General features: G+C 36.1%; 1 protein-coding gene and 1 pseudogene across 8 annotated transcripts in view; both read right to left on the reverse strand.

Annotated features, from left to right (window-relative positions):
- Positions 1 to 22,893, reverse strand: part of CCDC73 (coiled-coil domain containing 73) — a 280,686-nt gene that overhangs the window by 25,066 nt on the left and 232,727 nt on the right. For 7 of the 8 annotated variants that reach the window (XM_077114323.1, XM_077114321.1, XM_077114322.1 and 4 more), the window contains 4 exons: positions 22,722 to 22,850; positions 22,157 to 22,216; positions 21,272 to 21,376; positions 646 to 756 (listed from right to left, as the gene is read on the reverse strand). In XM_077114323.1, the coding sequence (XP_076970438.1) occupies positions 646 to 756; positions 21,272 to 21,376; positions 22,157 to 22,216; positions 22,722 to 22,850 (405 nt within the window). The remainder of the gene's footprint in view (positions 1 to 645; positions 757 to 21,271; positions 21,377 to 22,156; positions 22,217 to 22,721; positions 22,851 to 22,893) is intronic. The other variant, XM_077114325.1, reaches the window with a different exon arrangement.
- Positions 13,332 to 20,003, reverse strand: LOC143643951 (S-methyl-5'-thioadenosine phosphorylase pseudogene; annotated as a pseudogene).

Genomic DNA, 22,893 nt, shown 5'->3' on the forward strand with positions numbered 1-22,893 from the left:
TAATTCCTTAAAAAGAATTGAAAGGGCAATGAAAATAGATATTAAAATAGAATAATCTATTTGAGGATCCATCAATCTTTAAAGTGAACCTTCATATTTTACAACAATAATTTACATCAAATTACACTATTATTTTACTTATGTCTCTGAAATTAAAATTTAGTGTAAAACAAACAGATGTGTTTTAAGGAAATAGTCATGTTTATAACATATCAACTTTTATGATTAAATATTAATACTATAAAATTTGACTTCTGCATACATGCTATAAACATGGCTTTAATGTATCTCAACAAAACTACTGAGGAAAGCTAAATAAATCAGACAATAATAGTACCTATATAATTTTTTATGTATTATGAAAAAAATAAATTAATTTTTCATTGTCATATATGGGAGGTCAAATTCTCTCTATATAAACAAACATGTATACATGTATTCTTCCATGAGTGAAAATATTATGGGAAATTTTATTAAATTTAGATTTTAAAAAACATTCTCTTCTTAGAAATATGAGTACAAGAAGAAAAGATGCCTGACTTAATTCCTGTATTATTTTTCCAATATTTTCTAAGCCTTTAATAGTTATTTTAAAGTCTACAACTATTTAAAATATTTTAATGTTTTACTATTTAATAAACCTACATGTTTTTTCCAAGTTCTTAGTGCTTCCTCATGCTCATTTTGAAGATTAAGGAACTTTTCTTCATTTTCTTTTACCTTCTCCCTTTGCAGCTCATTATCTCTTTCAAGGGTCTGCAATAAAATTAATTATCCAAAAAATAATCAATACCACATTAATGAATTTTGATGTGTTTTATGTTGCTTGGACCTTTGCTTCTAACATGCTGAAAGTGCCATACAGATCAGTGATAATGTGCTATCTCAACAATAATTTTCATAAATTAACAGAAAGGTGCTTATAGTTTAGCTAACAGGAAATAGGGGGAGGTTGTGAAAAAGAAATGGCTATAAAAGGGTATAAAAACATTGCCATTATTCAGTTTCACTGCATAAGTTTTAATGTACTGAAAAAGTAATATAAAGTACAGCAATGAAAAATATGAAATGTAGCACAATCTAGCCTAACCCTACTAAAAAATTTAACTATCAGAGAACATTTTTTTCTTATATGTTTTTCTACAAATTAACTGGCTAGAAAACCCTTAAATGCAATTTTAACTCTTAATTTCGAATTAACATTTTTTAGTAGAGCTTAAACATTTACCATATTGACTTAATTACTTCACTAAATTAGCATAATAGAACACCACCATCACCACCACAATCAAAAAAATACTTTTAAAGAGTAAAAGTACTATCGTGTTTTCTAAGACAACAGTTCTAAAACTATTAAATCAGTGTCACTAATATTACTAGATTTAGTCAATGCCTGCTGATAATCTAAGTAAACTTTGGTAAAAAGGTAAATAGTAAGAACTCTTACCTATATGTCCAACGCATCTGGAATTTTTAAGTTTGTTTTCCTTATTATTATTAAAACAATGTATACTCAGGGTAAAATGTCAAGCGACACAAAATGATATAAAATAAAAGGTAAAGTTTTCCTCCAGTTCCCCTCCTGAGAAGTAACTACTCTAGTAGTTTCTTACATATTCTACCAGAAATTGTCTATAAGTATACAAATATATTAAGTATATATTTTTAAATACAGATGAGGTCATATCATATATACTATACTGTTCTGCAATCTGCTTTTATAAAAAAGCTAATACTATGCCTTGGTCACTTTCCATATCATTACATATAGACTTACCTCATTTTAAAGGTTGCATGATATTTCATTTATTTTAAAAGTTCTCAATTACATCTAGAATACCAATATACAAAGTCATAAATATGCAAAATTATGTCAAATTACCTAATAAAAACATTTAAACATAGATACAATTTTAACATGAAGCCTCGCTTCTCTAGCTCATAAAAAGCTGCACACTTTGACAGTACCCAATGAATACATATTTTCATTGCCTCAACTTCAGGATAATGTAAATACTCAAATAAACATTGTATTTCCTTCTTCATTTCTAGGTATAAATAACAGTAGGGCATTTCCAGAATGTTCAAAATGGTGTATAATGATGCTTAAGCACATTCTAACAAAAATTTTACAGTATGTAGATAGCATACTGTATTTTAGAAGATAAACAAATAAAAGTCTGGGGAATTTATGGGAGAATATACTATAGCATCTATCCTAATAAAACAACTAAGAACATAATGTTCTTAAAACAGTGTTTAAGATATGTCAATCATTTCCTGTTCCACCCATTTCCTCATCTAAAATAACTGCTTACATTGCGTATTCTGTCAGATTGTTCCTCCCTCCCTTCCCTCCCCTCCTTCCTCTTTCTCTCTCTTGCTCTCATTCTCTCTTGCTCGCTTTTTTGAGATATCCATCCTTCCATTCCAGTTTGGACCTACTGCTCTCTAAGTCTGCTACACAGACCAGGTTATCTCTGAGGATTCCAATATCTTTTATGGTGGGTCTCCTGTTTCCTGGATGCCATGGTTTCTTCTTTGTTAGTTTACTCCCTTTTCCTGGTAGAACAAACTTTCTATTATTTCTTAATAAAGGAGGCATAAATAGTAAATTTTTGAGACCCCAAATGTCTGACGATGTCTTTCTTCTACCAACAGTTAACAATTAGTTTGGCTGTTATAGCACAACTTTGCTTTGGAAATCAAATTTCTCCCAATTTTCCCATTTATTGTCATCCATCTTCCAATGTTTCCATTCTCATTCTCGATCCTTTATGTGTAAGCAACTTTTTTTCCCTATAAAGACTTTTAGAATCTTCTCTTTATGTGTAGTATAGAATTTCATAATATGCGTTGGTGTTGGCCAAGATAAACTCATATCTTTCAGTTCTGGGTAACTTTCAGGTATTATTTCTTAGTCGTTTCCTCCCCTCCCTTTTCTTTGTTCTCTCTCTGAAACTCACCAGACCTCTTGTACTGGTCCCCTAATTTTTTTTCTCTCTTGTTTCTTGTCTTTTGGTTCTACTTTCTAGAATACTATCACAACATTATCTTCTAACTTCTCCATTGCATTTTTTACATCTGCTAATATGAATTTTTTTTAATTTCAAGGGCTCGTTTTGATTCTATGAATGCTTCTTTTTTATGGCCTTCTAGTTCTTGCTTATCGATTAATATAATTTCATTAACTGAGAATATTTTCTTAGGTTTTCTAAGTTCTTTTCAGTATTTTGTTTGTTTTTGTTTGTTTTTGTATGTTTTTCATGTTAGAAGCTTTCTTCAAATGTCTAGTGATCTTTTGTCTGCTCATATAAGAATGAAGTATTAAAAAGCTGGTTGAAAGTTTTGTGAAATGGGGGTGTTTTATTTTGCAAGCTGCCAGAATGCAATCTACCAGAACTAGAACAGCTTTTTAAAAAGGGGGGAATTTATTAATTTACAGGTTTATGGCTCTAAGCCTATGAAAATGTCCAAACAAAGGCATCCAGGAAAAATACCTTAATTTAAGGAAGGTCAATGGGTACAGAACAGCTCCTTCAGCTGGGAAGTCATGTGGCTGGCCTCTGCTGGTCTTTTGCTCCTGGGTTCCATTGTTTTCAGCTTCTGTTCCTGTGGCTGTTCCTCAATTTGCATCACTGGGGCTGGTCTTCATCTCTTGGCTTCCCTTGACTCTCTCCAAGTTCTGGCTTGCGTAACATCTCATGGAAGCATATGCTGGTCTTCAAGCATCTCCAAATATCTGTGTGTCTTTTCTCCAAATGTCAGCATCCATGTCAGCTCTCTCTCTGTTGGCTCTGTTCTCTCCAAAATTTTTAATGTTTAAAGGACTTCAGTAAACTAATCAAGACCTACCTGAAATGGGAGGAATCACATCACCATCTAATCAAAAGGTCACACCCACAATTGGGCACATCTCTGTGGAGATAATCTAATCAAATATTTCCAACCTACAGTGCTGAATGAATTAGGATGAAAAGAAAAGGCTGCTCCCCCACAAGATTGGATCAGGATTAAAACTTGGATTTTCTGGGGCACATAATACTTTCAAACCGGCACAAAGGGCTTTACTGTAGATTGATTTGGCTGGGTTATTTCATTGGAAGGGCTTAATTGCAGCATCTATAGTCTTTTCTCTTGGACAGGTTAGTTTTTCCAGGAAGAAATTTTCCATTCTTCTGCCTGGGAGTTATAAGATGAATGGAGAAAGTGGGCTAGGAGGTCTCATCACTCAGCCTTTAAACTTTCCATCCTGTTTTCAGTATAATATTCCCAGTAGAGTACTGGTGAACTGGCTCTCAAAAACAAAACAAAACAAGAGCCTGATTTGAAGGATATTCCAATTTTATTAATGTTAAATACACCCATCATGGTCAATTTCAAGCTACCACTGATTTAATAATCAGCCCATAAAATTCCTAAATATCTAATGATCGACTCTTACTGGCACAAGCATGCTCCAGCACGCTACTGGGTCCCTACAACCTTAGCTGTCCCTCAAACTCCCCAAAGTAAACCTCCAATTTCCTTCCAGGTAGGAAAGAGGTAATTTCTACTTATGCAGAGTGAGGAAGAGAATCTGAAGGGTCAATATTCAGTTTTGAATTTCAACTGTATAACTTCCAGGTATACGATGCTTATAATTCCTAACCACTTCTACATCTTTGACTTAGATTTCTACTTTCTCTCATGTGCCAATTATAATTACTCATAAAGTTTTTAGTTTTAAAACTTTATATTATTTCTTACCCCATTTCCTTGTCATTGTGCATTATGCTCTTTTAATAATGTCATTTTATTGCCGTTTCAGAAGGAAGTAGAAGTGAACGTGTGTGTTCAAGTCAACACGTCTAACCAGAAGCCCTAATACGGCAATATTTGAACTTGGGAATAGTCTAAATCTATTCATTAGATATCATTCATTCATCCAATAAAATTTAATAAGCTCCTACTTTATGCCTGACACTGTTTTAGGGCTGTTGCGCTACATCATGAAAAAGAGAGACAAATATCATTGCCCTCATGAATTTTATCTTCTATCAGGATATCATTTGGTTACTACTTGCATCTGAATTAACAAATCTGAAAACCATCTCTGCAAAAGTGGATATTGTGTGATGTGAAAATAAAACCATCTGGAAGAACACGGCTGTATAAGATGCTCCAAGGTGCTGTTCTCCCACAGAATCTTTGAACAACTAGCAAAAACTGGTAGCGCTATCCTTTTCAAAATCCCAGGAAACAATTCAAGGCTTGCAGTAACTGGGTGAGGGCCAAATCAAGAAGATGAAGCTTTCAAACTGGTAGAAGAGAAGAGAGAAAGGGGAAGAAAGAATATTCAAATAACTAATGGCAGAAAACTTCTCAAATTTAACAAAAGACATTAATGGGCATATTCAAGAATTCTAGTGAATCTCAAGCTGAATAAACTCAAAGATAACACACAGAAATAGAGTAGTCAAACTCCCGAATGTCAAAGACAAGAAATGAGCTCTAAAAGCTACAAGAGAAAAAGCAATACATTACATTCACAGTGGTTGCAATAAGATTAAGTGATGATTTCTGACTAATAGAATAAAGGGGGAAAATATATTATATCTCAAATGATGCAGAAAAGGCATTTAACAAAATCTAATACCTCTACTTGATTAAAAAAAAAACCTTAGAAAACAAGAAATAGAAGGAAACATCCTCAACATGATAAAGGGCTTGTATGAAACCCCCCCAGCAACATCATACTGAAAGGTGAGAGACTGAAAGATCATTCCCTTAAGATCAGAACAAGACAAGGATGCCCGCTATCACCACTGCTATTCAGCATTGTACTGGAATTTCTAGCCAGGGCAATTAGGCAAGAAAAAGAAACAAAAGGCATCCAAGTTGGAAGGTAAAGATAAAAAATAAGTAAAACTTCCCTTATTTGCAGATGATATGACCCTATATATAGAAAGTCCTGAAAAGTCCACAGCAAATCTATTAAAGCTAATAAACCAATTCAGCAAAGTGAAGGGGTATAATCAACATGCAAAAATCAGGGGTGTTTCTATACACTAGTAACGAAAAATCTGAAGAGGAAATCAAGAAAAAATTCCATTTACTAATAGCAACTAAGATAATCATATATCTAGGAATAAATTTAACCAAGAATGTGAAGGGAAAAACCAAACATTGATAAAATAAATCAAGGAAGAATTAAGTAAACGGAAAGATATTCCATGTTCATGGATTGGAATATTAAATATTGTTAAGATGTTGATTCTACCCAAAGCAATTTACAGATTCAACACAACCTCAATCAAAATTCCAATAGCCTTCTTTGCTGAAATGGAAAAGATGAACACCAAATTTATATAGGAAGGGTAAGGACTCTGAGTAGCCAGGCTATTTTGAAAGAGAAGCAAGTTCCTGAACTTGAGGATTCACACTTTCTGAACTTAAAACTTCTTTCAAAGCAACATGTTACTGGCAGTAACATGGACAGACATTTAGAACAATGGAATGACACTAAGAGTCCAGAAATAAACATGAAACATCTATGGCCAATTGATTTTCACAAGGGAGCCAAGACCACATAGTAGGGAAAGGATAGTCTCTTCAACAAATGGTGCTGGGAAAGTTGGCTATCCATATGTAAAAGAATGAAAGTGGGACTTGCGGGAAGATGGCTGACTAGGGTAGCTCCAGATTAGCCGTGCTCCATGCAAAAGTTAGAGAAGGGACAGGAGGGTGACTGAGGTGATAATTCGGGAGTGAGGCTGACCTGGACGAGGCTTCTGCACCACATGTGGGAACCCTGGTTGCAGGGGCCAAGGAACTGAGAGGCAGAAAACTGGGGCCTGGCATGGAATAGTGGGAGTGCACGACGGGAACGTGGAACTAGGAAGTAAGCCAGGCTGCATTCCGTGGGTGCGCTACCCTCACCAGCACAGCTCTGTGACCAGCGACTCACCCCACATCTCACGCATCTGAACCCCATCACCTGCTCTCATTCCCCATGCTCCAGGCGCCCCCACCCCAACAGCCCCCAGTGCACGAACCTGCCCCACACCCCTACCCCAAATAAAGCCCCACCCACCGCCCCTGCACACCTCCTGAACACTACCTTCCCCTTCCTGTTGTCTGGAGGCTGATATCAGTGCATAAAGTCTGTGGGCACTAACTGCCATACCAAGGCTACCCCTGCCCCCGGCCCACAGTATCACACAGCTTCAAAACAGGAGCACAAAACAGGTCTTTATAAATTTAAAAACACTGAAATTATTCAAAGCATTTTCTCTGATCACACGGGATGAAGTTGGATCTCAATAACCACCAAAGAACGAGAACATTCACAAATATATGGAGATTAAATAGCACACTCTTAAACAACCAGTGGGTCAAAGAAGAAATTGCTAGAGAAATCAGTAGCTATTTGGACACGAATAAAAATGAGAATACAACTTATTAGAACTTATGGGATGCGACAAAGGCTAGGCTGAGAGGGAAATTTATTGCCCTAAATGCCCATAATAAAAGATGAGAAAGAGCAAAATCGAGGACTTAGCAAACCTGGAGGAATTTGAGAAAGAACAGCAAACTAAACCCAAAGCAAGTAGGAGAAGAGAAATAATAAAGATTAAAGCAGAGATAAATGAATGGGAGAACAAAAGAACCATAGAATCAATATAACCAAAAGTTGATTGTTTTTGAAAATCAATAAAATTGAAGGCCACTAGCAAGACTGACAAAGAAAAAAGAGAGAGGATGCAAATTAAAAAATCAGAAATGAAAAGGGGTGAGTTACCACAGAGCTTGAAGAATTAAAAGAAATCATGACAATACTATGAACAACTATATGTCAATAAACTAGACAACTTTGATGAAATGAACAAATTTCTGGAAATACACAAATAAGCTACATTGACTCAGGAAGAAATAGATCTCAGCAAACCATCACAAGTAGAGAGATTCAATCAGTCAACAAAAATCTTCTACAAAGAAAATCCCAGGGCCAGATGGCTTCACAGGGGAATTTTATCAAACATTCCAGAAAGAACTAACACCAAACCTGCTCAAACTTTTCCAAAAAATTGAGGAAAAAGGAACTCTACCTAATTCATTTTATGAAGCTAATATCATTTTAATACCAAAACCAGGCAAAGATGCTATAAGAAAGGAAAACTACAGACCAATCTCCCTAATGAACATAGATGCAAAAATTCTCAATAAAATATTAGCAAATCGAATCCAATAGTACATTAAAAGAATTATACACCATGACCAAGTGGGGTTTATACCAGGAATGCAAGAATGGTTCAACACAAGAAAATCAATTAATGTAAACAGCACATTAATAGATCAAAAGAGAAAAAGCACATGATCATTTTGACTGATGCTGAAAAAGCATTCGACAAAATTCAGCATCCTTTTCTGATAAAAACACTCCAACAGATAGAAATCAAAGATAACTACCTCAATTTGATAAAGGGAACAGATTGGGGTTTAAGTAATTCAGAACATAGGGGTAAGGAAGAGGGTGTCTATATTTTAGAGCACCACATACTCTTTGAGACCAGTGGAAGAAAGGTTTATTTGATCTGGATGTGAAATTTTCTGTAGTGCATAATCTAATTCAGTCTATCTGTATAGCTCATTTGAACAAATGAAACACGGGAAGTGCAGAATAACAAAGAGGTCCTTTAATCCTGTATAGATTATTATAATTCCTGGAAACATCCTAGAGTATATTAAGCAGATAATCAAAAAGTATTGGTTTGGGTGGGCCACGGTGGCTAAACAGGCAGAATTTTTGCCTGCCATGCCAGAGACTGGGGTTCGATTCCTGGTGCCTGCCCATGCAAAGAAAAAAAAAGTATTGACAAAGTTCCCTAAGGGAGGGGAGAAAGAATGTGGAACTATTAATCCTTACCATTAGGGAATCCCCTGATATTGTGTCAAACTTTAGGGATATCCAAATCAATAGGCCATGCCCTCGATCATGAGGCTTACTCTTGTGAAGCTTATGAGCTTATGTAGATAGTGGAGAAGCTTAGACTACCTATAGGCATGCCTAAGAGTTACTTCTGGAAGACCTCTGTTGTTGCTCAGATGTGGTCTCATGTGGGACATGACATCCAGGAGTGAAAGTCTCCTTGGCGATGTGGGAGATGACTCCCAGGGATGAATCCAGACCTGGCACCATGGGATCAACAATTACATCTTGACCAAAAGGGGGAAAAGAAGTGTAATTAATAAAGTATTAGTGGCAGAGAACGTTCAAATAGAGTTGAGAGGCTACTCTGGACTTGTAGACTTCAGGCAGATCTTGCTACCTATCATAACCTGTCAAACCCAGGACCATTCCAGACAATCCCAAAGAATACCTAGGGCAATATATAAGATTCCACAAGGGTCCCAGGCATTAGACTAACTTTCCCAAAAACCTACAACCTCCAGATGGGTCCCTGGTCCAGATAAGTCCCAAAACTTAGCCCAGCCTCTCCAGAACATCAAATGGTACCCCATGTTGGTGACAGACCTTTCCAACGTTAGAAACTTAGAATTGCCATAGCACAAACAACCCTAAGGAGAGGTATGGAACGATCAAGGGTGATGGTGGAATTATACGTAGAGGATAGGACTTAACAAATGAATATAAATACTGAATCACTGGATTGATATCTCTTTTATTCTCCAGTATTTTAGAGCAGCTAGAAGTGGAAACTTAGAGTTGTGAAATTGTAACCCATGTCAAAGTCTGAAATATGTTCTACAACTACTTGTGGTGCAGTGCTTTAAGATTTATAGCTTTTTGTATATATGCCATTTTTCACAAAAAAAGAAGGAAAGAATATCAATTGTGATGTTGAAAAAGTATTTAAGCCCTCTAGCCTCCTATATTCTGGAGCAGCTAGAAGGAAAAATATGAGATGATCATATGGTGGCCCACGACAAACTCTGGGGTCTGTCCTGTGACTGCATGTTGAGGAAATTTGAAAATTATTGCTTTTTTATTTCTTTGCTTTGTATATATGTTATGCTTTATAATAAAAAAAAGTTTTAAAAAGAAAAAAAAAAGAATGAGATGTAATGAAGAGGTTGGTGGGAACTACCTGAAAGTGTAGAGCTGTGTTCCAGTGGCCATGTTTCTTGAGGATGATTGTATAATGATATAGTTTTCACAATGTGACTCTGTGATTGTGAAAACCTTGTGTCTGATGCTCCTTTTATCTACCTTGTCAACAGAAGAGTAGAACATATGGAATAAAAATAAATAATAGGGGTAACAAATGTTAAAATAAATTCAGTTTGAAATGCTAGTGATCAATGAAAGGGAGGGGTAAGGGGTATGGTATGTAAACATTTTTTTTTCTTTTCTGTTTTTGTTTTATTTTTCTGCTGTCTTTTTATTTCTTTTTTCTGAATTGATGCAAATATTCTAAGAAATGATCATGATGATGAATATGCAACTATGTGATGATATTCTGAATTACTGGTTATATATGTAGAACAGAATGAGCATATATTAAGGATGTTCGCGTTTCTTTCTCGTAATTTTTTTAATTAATAAAAAATTAAAAAAAAGAATGAAGGTAAAGGCCTACATCACACCATGTACAAAAGTTAACTCAAAATGGATCAAAGACCCAAAAATAAGAACCAAAAGTATAAAACTAGAAGAAAATACAAAGAAATATCTTCAAGACCTTGTGTTAGCCAATGGTTTCTTAGACTTTACACCAAAAGCCTGAGCAGCAACAACAGAAATAGATAAATGGGACTTGATCAAAATTTAAAACTTTTGTGCATCAAAAAACTTCATCATGAAAGTAAAAAAGACAACCTACAGAATGGGAGAAAATATTTGGAAACCACATATTTGATAAGGGTTTAATATATATATATATATATATATATGCTCTGGAATACATAATGAAATTATACAAGTCAACAACAAAAAGACAAATAACCTAAGAGAAAAAGACTTGAATAGACATTTCTCCAAAAAAAAAAAGATACAAAAATGGCCAAAAAGCACATGAAAATATGCTCTACACCATTAGCCACTAGGAAAATGTAAATCGCAACCATAATGCAATGCCATTTCACTCCCACTAGAATGGCTACTGTTAAAAAAATGGAAAGTTACAAGTGTTGGCAAGGATGTGGAGAAATAGAAACACTTGTTTTTTGTTGGTCAGACTGTAAAATGGTGCAGCAGCTGTGGAAAACAGTTTGATGACTCCTCAGAATGTTAAGTATAGAATTATATGACATAGCAATACCATTTCTAGGTATATACCCAAAAGAATTGAAAGCACAGACTTGAACAAATATTTTTATACTGATGTTCATAGTAGCATTATTCACATTTGGTAAAAGGTGGAAGCAAGTTAAGTGTCATCACCAAATGAATGGATAAATAATATCTGGTATATACATACAATGGAACATGATTCTTCTATGAAAAAGAACAAAGTTCTGAGACATGCAACAACATGGACGAACCCCAAAGACATCCGTTGAATGAAAGACATCCTGTTGAATGAAATAAATCAGGCACAAAAGGACAAATATGTGACCTCACTGATATGAAATAATTAGAATAAACAAATTCAGAGTCAGAAACCAGAATATAAATTATCTGGGGCCAGGGTGGGGGCAAAGAATGGGTAGTTAATGTTTAATTGGTATAGAATTTCTGTATATCTCCATCTAATCAAAAGGTCACACCCACAACTGGACATGTCACATCTCTGTGGAGATAATCTAATCTAAAGTTTCCACCCCATAGTATTGAAGCAGGATTAAAAGAAAGGGCTGTCCCTGCAGGACTGGATCAGGACTATAACATGGCTCTTCTAGGGTACATGATAGCTTCAAACTGGCACAAGGAGGTATTAGGAATTTTGTTTTTTCTGCATGACTTTTCTGTAAACCTATAACTCCCCACATAAAAATGTATTACAAATAATATAATCTGTTAATATTTTAATCTACCCAAAACTAAGTAAATTATCTTCATTAATACTATGTAATACTATGATTTGGGGAGCGTAACTATGCTTATATTTGGACTAAAGTATAACCAAATTGTAAGAGAAAAACTTTTGTATAATAAGAATTTAGCTCTTTATGCTCCAAATTGTACTGCTAGAAAAGTTAAGATAGATGACAGTATGACTGTAGAGCACTGGAAAACAGAAGCCATTATCAAGTGTAACGATCCCTTTTAGTACAGGTGGAATTAGAATGTTCCTTGAGAAAACACTTGAGATATTTATACAGCATAAAACTAAGCATCAGTCCAACATTAATATTTTGTGATACTATATCAGTGGTTTTCAAACACCAGTCTGCAGACAACTACTGATCCATGACAGAATTTTCACTGGTCCATGGCAAAAAATGTCAATATAAGGTCATCAAATGTCTTTTCTTATGAAAGACTGTTTTTTTTTTTGAGATAATGTCCTTATAATATATTTTTGGTGTTAAAATGTTCTTTAAAAAAACCAAAAACAACTTAATTATTTGATTACATTCAATGTAGAAAATGTGAAGATGCAGAAAACCATGAAAAAATAAAAATTATCCAGTATGCCTCTCCCAAATTCAGTAACAAAAGATTATATATAGTTCTTTCTAATCCTTTTGTATGGTTACATAAAATTTTAAAACAAACTTTATACAGCAAAATGCTTACATACACTTTTCTGCTTCATATTACAAAGCAACCATTTCTTTAGGACATTAAATATTTTGTGAAAATACGATCTTCAACTGACTGCTCCAAAATCTATTACAGCTGGATCATAATTTACTCCAATTTTTTGATATTCAGATTGTTTTGAATTTCTGCTATTATAACTGACACTCTATTGAACATCTTTCTTTGCATATAATTCTGTGTATGCATCTCTGTTAGCCTTTTAAAGATAAATTCCTAGGAGTAACCAGTTCAGAGGATATAAATATTTTTGTAAGCCTCCTGATTCATTTTACCAAACTCCCTACAGAAAAACTGCACTAATTTACAGTCACACCACCAAATGGCCAAAGAATCCCATTTCTTCTTCACATTCCTTGGCATATGGGAAAATGGATTTTATTCCTCCTCATTGTATTATTGCAAATTTGTGTGTGTACAGTAGGGGTGGGGGATGATCTAGCTCCTCTCTGTTTTCTAAATTTTAAGATTGTTTCCACTTGTGTACTGGTCATTTGTTTTTCTTCTGGTTTTTGAAGCAGCCCAAATCCTCTAGGAGTTGCTAATATATGCAGTTTCTTACAACATGTTCTTCTTAAGCAGGTAAGGTCAAGAAATCTAGGAGTTGCTAATATATGCAGTTTCTTACAACATGTTCTTCTTAAGCAGGTAAGGTCAAGAAATCTACATGGATTTCCCATGTTCTTCCTGGTTAAGCAGGAATTCCTGAAGTGACTAGACTTACAAAGTCTTCTTTTCTCCTGGGCAGCCATGACATTTTAATATCTTTGTAATAAAACAGAACACTGGGTCATATTCTTCATTGTGTGGAGGGTTTCCGACCATACCTTGGACCTATCTGAGGTATGGTGGTGAGGAGTAAACTTTTGGCTTTATTTGCATTTTATTTCAGAGTCTTCAAGACCCTGTACACTGAAACCACTTTCTCATGCTCCTTCCAGCAATCATAATCTGTTGCATGGCTATACTTGCATAGCAAATTCCTGCTTCCGTATCAAGAGCCACCTCTGGAACTGTGGTCATATTGATAACATCTGTCCCTCAGGTATGGAACATGAAGTTTTCTACTCGGGAGTTGAAACGAGGTCCCTCAATTGTGACCGTTGTCCCCTTTGAGTGACACCAGAGTCCTAGCTTCTTGGCAATTTTTATGAGGACCTCTCTTGTTCTGGGGCAGAATGGCTCAGCCACTGGAATATGGCATACTCCCCTGACACAGGAATGACTTCCATCATAGAAAGTCTGAGGGCTTATGGTGGTCCTGTCAATGAATCGATGGAGCCACAAGCTGTGGTCACTATGACATGAGTGCACCCTTCCTTCTCTTTTAAGGCCCAGATGTTCACCTAGTAATTGACTTTGGAAGGCAGGATGCTGTGCTGCCTCCCATGCCTTGCAAGAAGGACACAACCAATATCTTTTATCTTCCCTCAAATCAAGGCATCGGATGGCTTGCCAAATGGAGTATCCACATAATTTTCAGTTCTTACTTCTAAAATTTCTGGACCATCAGGCCTGTTTCACCAATTATTCCAATCTTTACGGTTGTGGTGACAGTGGATTGAGGCCATGTACCTCAGAGGAAGGTGCAGTGCAGGGAGGAGGTGGTGGTCAGAGAGTGTGCAGGGGTGGGGAGTAGGCGAGGTGGGAGGTCAGAGCAGGTTCCAGTGCTATCCATAACATTTTTTTGTTTGTTTGCTGTATGGTGGGGGTCACATTTCACCCTTTTTCCATGTGACTATCCCATTATTGCAGTACCACTTGTTGAATTTGGTTTTTTTTTTGGGGGGGGGGTGAAGTGCGTGGGCCAGAACCCAGGTCTCTTGTATGTGGAGAGAGAATTCTATCATTGAACTACCCTTGCACCCTCTTTCCATTACTATGTTTATATATATTTTTATCAATAAATCTTAACATACAAACATTCCATACATGGTTTACAATCAGTGGCTCACAATATAATCACATAATTGTGAATTCATCACCATGATCATTTTTCAGAACATTTGTATCACTCCAGAAAAAGGAATAATAAAAAAAACTCATATATACCATACACCTTACCCCTCCCTCTCATTGACCACTAGTATTCCCATCTACCCCATTTATTTGTCCCCCTATTATTTGTTCATTCTCCATCCATATTTTTTATTCATCTGTCCATACCCTAGATAAAAGGAGCATCAGAGACAAGGTTTTCACAATCATAGTCACTTTGTAAAAGCCATATCATTATACATTTGGCTTCAAGAATCAAGGCTACTGGAACACAGCTCAACAATTTCAGGTAGTTCCCTCTAGCCACTCTAATACACCATAATCTAAAAAGGGATATCTGCATAATTTATAAGAATAACCTCCAGGATAACCTCTCAACTCTGCTTGAAATCTCTCAACCACTGAAACTTTATTTTGTCTTATTTCCTCTTCCCCCTTTCGGTCAAGAAGGCTCTCTCAATCCTTTGATGCCAGAGGTCCTGGCTTATCCTGGCATTTCTGTCCCACTTTGCCAGGGAGAGTTACACCCTTGGGAGACATGTCCTATAGGGGAGCGGGGGAGGGCAGTGAGCTCACCTGCTGCCTCGACTTAGAGAGAGAGGCCACATCTGAGCAACAAAAGAGGTTCTCTGGGGGTGACTCAGGCCCAATTTTAAGTAGGCCTACTATCCTTTGCAGGAATGTGTCCCACAGGGGTGAACCCCAAGATCAAAGGCTCAGCGTATTGACTTGGTTGTCTACAATGCATATCAGAAATTCTCTAAATGGGGAAGCTGAGCACTTCCTCCTTTCTCCCCAGTGCCCCAAGGGGACCTTACAAATATTTCTTTATTCACTGCCCAAATTACTTTGGGATATATCGGGGCATCATATTCACCTGGACAAATCAATAAATCTCACGTCCTATTCAAGATTCCATGTACTTATAGTGTTCAACTAAATTGACTACTATACAAGTTAAAGTAGGAAATGCTCTACCCAAAATATAAACTTTGCACTAAATAAACACCTCTCCCTTTGGTCTCATACAGAAATTGAGATTTTAAAATCCTTTACCCTGTATTTTAATTTACCTTAGCCCTATCCAGATCAGCTTCATTCATATCTCTAACTGAAGTCAGATCCCTTTTTCAACTTTTTAAACTGTTCCTGTATGTGGTACCGCTGACTTTCTTAGCTTCAGAGCTCTAATTCTGAGTCTCTGGTGTCACATAAATACCTGAATTTTCTGGGAATGACCAGGTTATAAAACAGCTCAGTATCTCAGAATTAAGAAATTACAATTTGTGAATACCTGTGAGACTGCTGCAAGAGCTTACAATCTAGGACCCTTTACAATAGGCTCCAACCTGACTGCTCTTGACTTCAGGTCACCAAGTTTCTATATCATAGTCAGTCCATATAAGTGAGGCATGATAATATTTGCCTTTCTGTTTCTGAGATTTCACTCAGCATACAATCCCCAAGGTTCATTCACCTAGTTGCAAGCCTCACAACTTCATTCCTTCTTGTGGCCATTCCGTAGTCCATTATATGTATACACCATATTTCCCCCTTCCCTTCCTCAGTCATTGTACCCTTAGGCCACCTCCATCCACAGCAGATGGCAGCAGCTGCCACCATAGACATCAGTGTACAAATGTCCATTAGTGTCCCCATACTTAGTTCCTAAGTGTTTCCACACTTAGTATATACTCAGTTTCCCTACTGACAGTGAATAGGTACATCTTTTTCTCTGCATTTTCTCTAGCACTTGTTTCTCTCTCTTCATTTTTAGACAGTTTTATTCACACATTATACAATCTCAACTGAAGTGTACAGACATGTCTTTGCCACCATAATCCACCTGAAGACATTTCCTTTTCTTCTACAAAGAATCCATACTCCTTCCCCATGCTCCCTGCCTGTTGACATATAGTTTTGGCATAATACCTTCGTTACATTCAGTGGAAGCATATTACAATGTTACTGTTGACTATACACCCTCAATTGCATTGATTGTACTTTTTCCCATATACCTTCTATTTTCAACATCCTGCATTCTTGACATTCATTTGTTCTCTCATGCAAAAATGTTTTTTTTTTTTAATACATGGGCAGGCACCGGGAATCTAACCAGGGTCCTCTGGCATGACAGGCAAGCGTTCTTGCCTGCTGAGCCACCGTGGCCCGTCCCTTTTTTTGTTTGTTTGTTTTTACATTTAATCACCATCATTGTCCACTCTAGGCATTCCTAAATTATACTGTATTAGTTAGGGTTCTCTAGAGAAACAGAATCAACAGGAAACACTCACAAATATAAAATTTATAAAAGTGTCTCATGTAACCGTGGGAACACAGAGTCCACAATCTGCAGGGCAGGCTGTGAAGCCGACGATTCCAATGGAGGGTCTGGATGAACTCTGCAGGAGAGGCTCACTGGCTGAAGCAGGAATAGAGCCTGTCTCTTCTGAATCCTCCTTAAAAGGCTTCCAGTGATTAGATAAAGCATTACTCATTGCAGAAGATACTCCCCTTGGCTGATTACAAATGGAATCAGCTGTGGATGCAGCTGATGTGATCATGATTTAATTCTGTGAAATGTTTTCATTGCAACAGACAGGCTAGCACTTGCTCAATCAGACAAACAGGTACCGCCACTTGGACAAGTTGACACATGAAACTAACCATGACATACACCATCTCAGTCTTTACCTTCTGTCTTTCCTTCTAGTTTTATACATGCCCCCAGCCCTTCACCCTCTATCATACTCACATTCAGCTTCATTCACTACTTATATTTTTGTGCTAACAATCTGATAGTATTGTGCTGTTCATTTCTGAATTTTCATAATCAGTCCTGTTGCACAATGTTTATTCCTTCAGCATCAATCGCCCAGTCTCTTCCCTTCTGATAACTTGTGTTCTTAACTTCAATTCTCCAAGTTCACTCATTAATGTTAATTCATATTAGTGAGACCATACAATATTTGTACTTTTGTTTCTGGCTAACTTCACTCAGCATAATGTCCTTAAGGTTCATCCACATTGTTATATGCTTCATAAATTTATTCCGTCTTATAGCTGTGTAATATTCCATTGTATGTATATACCACAGCTTGTCATCCATTGATGGACATTTGGGCTGTTTCCATCTCTTGGCAATTGTAAATAATGCATTGGTGTGCACATGTCCATTTGCGTCCTTGCCCTCAGGTCCTCTGAATATATACCTAGTAATGGGATTGCTGTATTATATGACAATTCTATACTTAGCTTCCTGAGAAATCGCCAAACTGCCTTCCAGAGCAGTTGTACTATTTTACATTTCAACTAACAGTGAATAAGTATGCTTCTTCCTCCACATCCTCTCCAGCATTTGTCATTTTTCTGTTTTTTTTATAATGTTCATTCTAGTAGATGTCAGATGATATTACATTGTGGTTTTGATTTGCATTTCCCTAATAGCCAATGAAGATGAATACTTTTCATGTGCCTTTTAGCCATTTGTATTTCCTCTTTTGAGAAGTGTTTATTCATGTCAAAATGTTCTTTTTTTATTAAAATAATAGTGATGGTGGGTGGGATTGTTTATTTCTTCAGTGTCCTTATTATTAAAATTAAAAAGCAGACTATCTATTCTGTTTTTGCAAATAGTTTAAAATTTTACTATGTGAAACTTCTCTATGTACTATCGAGGCTTGGGTAATAACTGTGCTACCTTAGGAGAGAGAGGCATTTGGATTAACTAAGATATTGGCAATCATAGTTAAAAGATCCTGAAATCACACTTATAGTCACAATTAATTCAAAGAAACATGTAACTAAATTTCTATGACTATTATAGGTCCTACAGGATTCAACAACACATAAATGTTGTAATTAGAGCTCATGAATGAGCAAATTAAGATTGCCTGATCTAACAGATCTCATAGATTAAGGAAAAACACTTGACAATGTAAAATTGTAGAAATAGCGCTGGATTTGTACCAGGAGAAATATTAAATCCTGGTTTTGCCACTAATTATGAGGACTTAAATTATATTACTTACATTTTCTAGGCCTCTGTTTCATCCTGAAATGAAACAACGAATTAGCTAATCTCTAATATTTTGTTCACCCTAAAAATCTGCTTCCACTCTTTTAAAATAATTTGGGTAAATTATATCATGTGATTTGAGAAATAGTCCCAGTTAACCATCTGTAGGTTAGGTGGAAGGGATTAGTGGGATACACTTGCTTATCAACTGGACTTTCTGAGAAATTTTGTTTATTAGTTTATGTATTTGAGTAGGTGAAGGGGTTAAGGGGAGAGAGTGATTTGACTCTGGCACACCTTCTCTCTTCCTTCTTCTATGTCTAACTCTAAGATAGTTGGGGACAAGCAAGAAAAGCAAGGAAAGCAAACTCTTTTTTATATGACTGGACAAATAATATCAATGGTGAGGAGACAAACCTTACATTGTTCAGGTTAAGTTCGGTTCCATTCATTGCTGATGGCCTCTGCCAGGCCCAGCTACAGAATTTGTGGGGTCCAGTGCAAAATTCAAAAAAGCAGGAAAAAAGTGCTTAAAAGTATTAGACATCAAACTTTTTTTCTCTTTGAGGTCACTTTTGTGATTTGATAGGATGCTTTTTATTTTCCATTTAATGTCATGGTCTCCTGAGCATAGGAATATTCACAGGGCAAGTACAGGCTCACACAGGTGCCCAGAAGTCTTGTCCGAGTCAGCACAAATTAGGCCAATCAGCTCTTGGATTCCCCTTCCTGCCAACTGCTAGGCCAATGAGCTGGGTCCTGGCCAGGGGCGGAAGTCAATTTCCCCTTCCCATGGAGCTTCTCTCCCAACCCATGGCAGAGAGTGAATGCCAGAAGATTGTAACTGCCAGGCAGGAATTCACTCAGTACCTAGATTGGTGGTGAGGTGAGAGATTTACCCTTAATCCCCATCCCTGTCCCCTATAAGCCCAACCTTTCCACAAGTCATCCATCTAATATGTTGTGGTGCTGCCAGTCTAGAGCAGAAATGTGGCTGTCATGCCCCATCCCAAGATTCTGCAGGACACATGAGTCTGATCCAGACTCTTCCCACCTCTGGTTAAGCCCCACCAGAGGTAGAGGGCAATAGCAGAACACAGGCCTCTGTCCACTAATGTAACTCAATTGACCTGCAATGGTCACAGGGCAGGAGCAGGGAGGGAGAGATCAAGTAGGGCCCAGGGTACCTGAGAGTGGAAGAGCCAGCAGCAGAGAAAGGGTCCTGGGAGACATTACCATGCCTGAGCCAAGGATCCAAGTTCCCAGCACATGCTTCATTGTCCCATTGGCCTTAATTTACAAAACATAAACTCAAGATAAAAAGTTTAAGAATTTCAAGATAGTGACCATAGAACATTATACCTCAAGCATAAGGCCCTTCTGAGAGCAATTACACTGGTTTCACATTCATGATGCTGGTCCTAGCCTTAACTAATGATGGTCTTTACATGGTAGGTAAGTGTAGTTTTCTTGGGAAAATTTCTCTGCCACTATGAACCCCTGCAGATGGGCAGAAATATGTTCCATTGGCCACTCCGGTGGAATATATCTCCCAACTCTTTCTCTGAGTTGGGTATCCCAACACTTGGCTCAGTGGCACTAATGGTAATTCCTGCCACTCCACTGTTCTCCAAGTTCTTTCATGTAGATCCAAGGAAATACCAGGGTCTCTCTTCTGCACCCTTCCAGGGCCATGAAGTAGTGGATCAAGCACTATACTTTAAGTCCTACTAGCACAGATTATTCCAAAAACTTTCCTCCTCGAAATTTCTGCCAGAACTGGGCACCAGTCTATATATGTTCTTGTATACACATACTTCAGGAACAAATGCCAAGCTCTTCTACATGAATTCATCATATTTTACATTACTGACAACACCAGAGTAGACCTTCAGGTTTCCACAGTATCTCAAGCATCCATCTAGGGAACAGAATGACAGTCTCTCTTTCTTACACGCTAATCTTTACAAATAATTCTTCTGTAGATTCTTTCGCTTAGCTTCATGAGGGGAAATGCACTCCTATCTCCAGAAGAAGTAAGACAGAAGTCTCTCTTTTTGAACACTTTTCTCCTGAACATCAATGACTATAACTTCTTCCTCTCCCACTTAATTTTCTTATATAGAGTGGAAAGAGGATGATAGGGGTGATGGTTGTGATAAGAGGGCCAGTTTTATCATATTCCAATGAAGAGGGATCTACTGTCTACCTTTGAGAGCTCACTGATTGCTCTCTTAAAATGTGGTGACACGTATCATCTACTATTTCAGTTTTAGGCCTTGGTCATAACTCTAAGACAAAGAAAAAAAAATCCCATTCATACTGTTACAAAATGAAATCACTTACTTGATAGAATTCAACATTTAACTGGAGACATAAATGTTGAAAAAAATATGTTCATTACTTTAGACATTGATACCAAGTTATTGAAAGAGGCCAATATCTTACCCTTACAACTCAATATGATCTTGATAAAGTTGGGCAGATGATTACAACTAAACAGGCAAAGTCCAATCAATGGTAATATACTAAAGAAAAAAAAGAACCTGTTTATTTTCTTTTAGCATCTTCAATTCTGCCTCCATTTCAGTATTATCTTGAGTCTGCTGCTGAAGTAACTGCTGCATACGTTGGAAAGAAATGATGATATCCTTTAAAAAAGTGTAAATATGATACATCAATTGAAAACATTTAAAAATACTAGGTATGTTCCTAAAGTCATTCTTCAAACACATTTTCTAATTTCTTAACTCATTCTTATGGTTTTATTTTAACACTTTATATTTAATCTAATGGCATACTTTACTAATTTAATATCTAAAATAAATTACACTGCATGATTTCCTTACAAGGAACTAATTCCAAGAGTTCCTCAAATAATAAGTTTTTTGAGACTACTGAATAATGTGAAGAATTCAAAACTAAAATAAAGTTTTGTTGGCTTGGCCCTTCCAAATAGTAAATATATCAGTACGAAAATGTCATATTGCTAATGGGCCAGGATGCTTTTATTTACAATCAAGTGGAGGAAAAGTAGAAGAGAATAAATAGTACAGAGAAATTATTTTAGCACTTTTTTCTTTTTATAGAATTATAAATATTGAATCAATTCAAGTAAGATAATAATGACCAGAAAAAAGCCCAGTAAACATATATACATTTCAATATTTATCTGCTAAGATAACAATGGTGTAAACTATTAAGAAAAAACATGATTTAAAAAAATCTGGTTTATTTTTAATGGGAGTACTATTTTTAATGTGAGACCTGGTTAAAAAGGTCCATTCAATACACAGTGAGCAACTACTATGTGCTAAGCATTTGACCTAGGTATGATTTCCTTTCTAATTTAACTTAATTTGTTTATTTCCCACACTGTATCTATTTTTTCAAATATTTACTGGTTTCCAAAATATCTTATGATTGCTTACCTGTTTTTCTTCTTGAATGTGTATAATCTCTTCATTAATCTTCTTATTTAATTCTAATTCCTTAAAAATTTTTGAATAATTTTAAAGACATGATATAAAATGCAACAAATTCTACATTTAATTCAGTACTCAAGAAATTTTGGAGTGCCATGACCTATTATTACTTCATAGTACTCACATTTTTTTTGGTGCTGAAGCAGTGATTCCAGAGAAATGAAGAAGGTATTAGATGCCTAGTACAGGCTGGTGCAAATTTTTAAATGTTAATGTTAAAAACTTCAGAATTTCTCAACTCCAAAAGCTGTTCTGGAGACACCACTGGAACCCAGTATTATCTGACATTATATTAAAGTGTAACTAAGATGGTTATAAATGAAATTTTATTGACCTAAAGTTTTGATAATGGCAACAGATACATAAAAAATCTTAAAAAGATTTATAATACCTTAATTTTTACTATATATATTAACTTCACAAAGAATCATTTTTGTGGTATAATCCTGAAATTTTCATAAATTTTACCAGAAGTATTAATTTTAGAAAATGAATACATTTAATTAAATACCAAGTTGAGTCTTTCTTGAAGTTCTTGATATTTTTGTTCCTTAGTTGTCAGACAGATGTTTTCTTCTCCCACCTTATATTGACATGTGACCTTGGAATTTATCAAATCTGAAGTTAAATTTTTTAGTTCCTAAATATAAGAAACACAATATACAGAAAATTTAGTGAACATA

This window comes from Tamandua tetradactyla, chromosome 8 (genome assembly GCF_023851605.1).
Source record: "Tamandua tetradactyla isolate mTamTet1 chromosome 8, mTamTet1.pri, whole genome shotgun sequence".
Classification (NCBI taxonomy): Eukaryota; Metazoa; Chordata; class Mammalia; order Pilosa; family Myrmecophagidae; genus Tamandua; species Tamandua tetradactyla.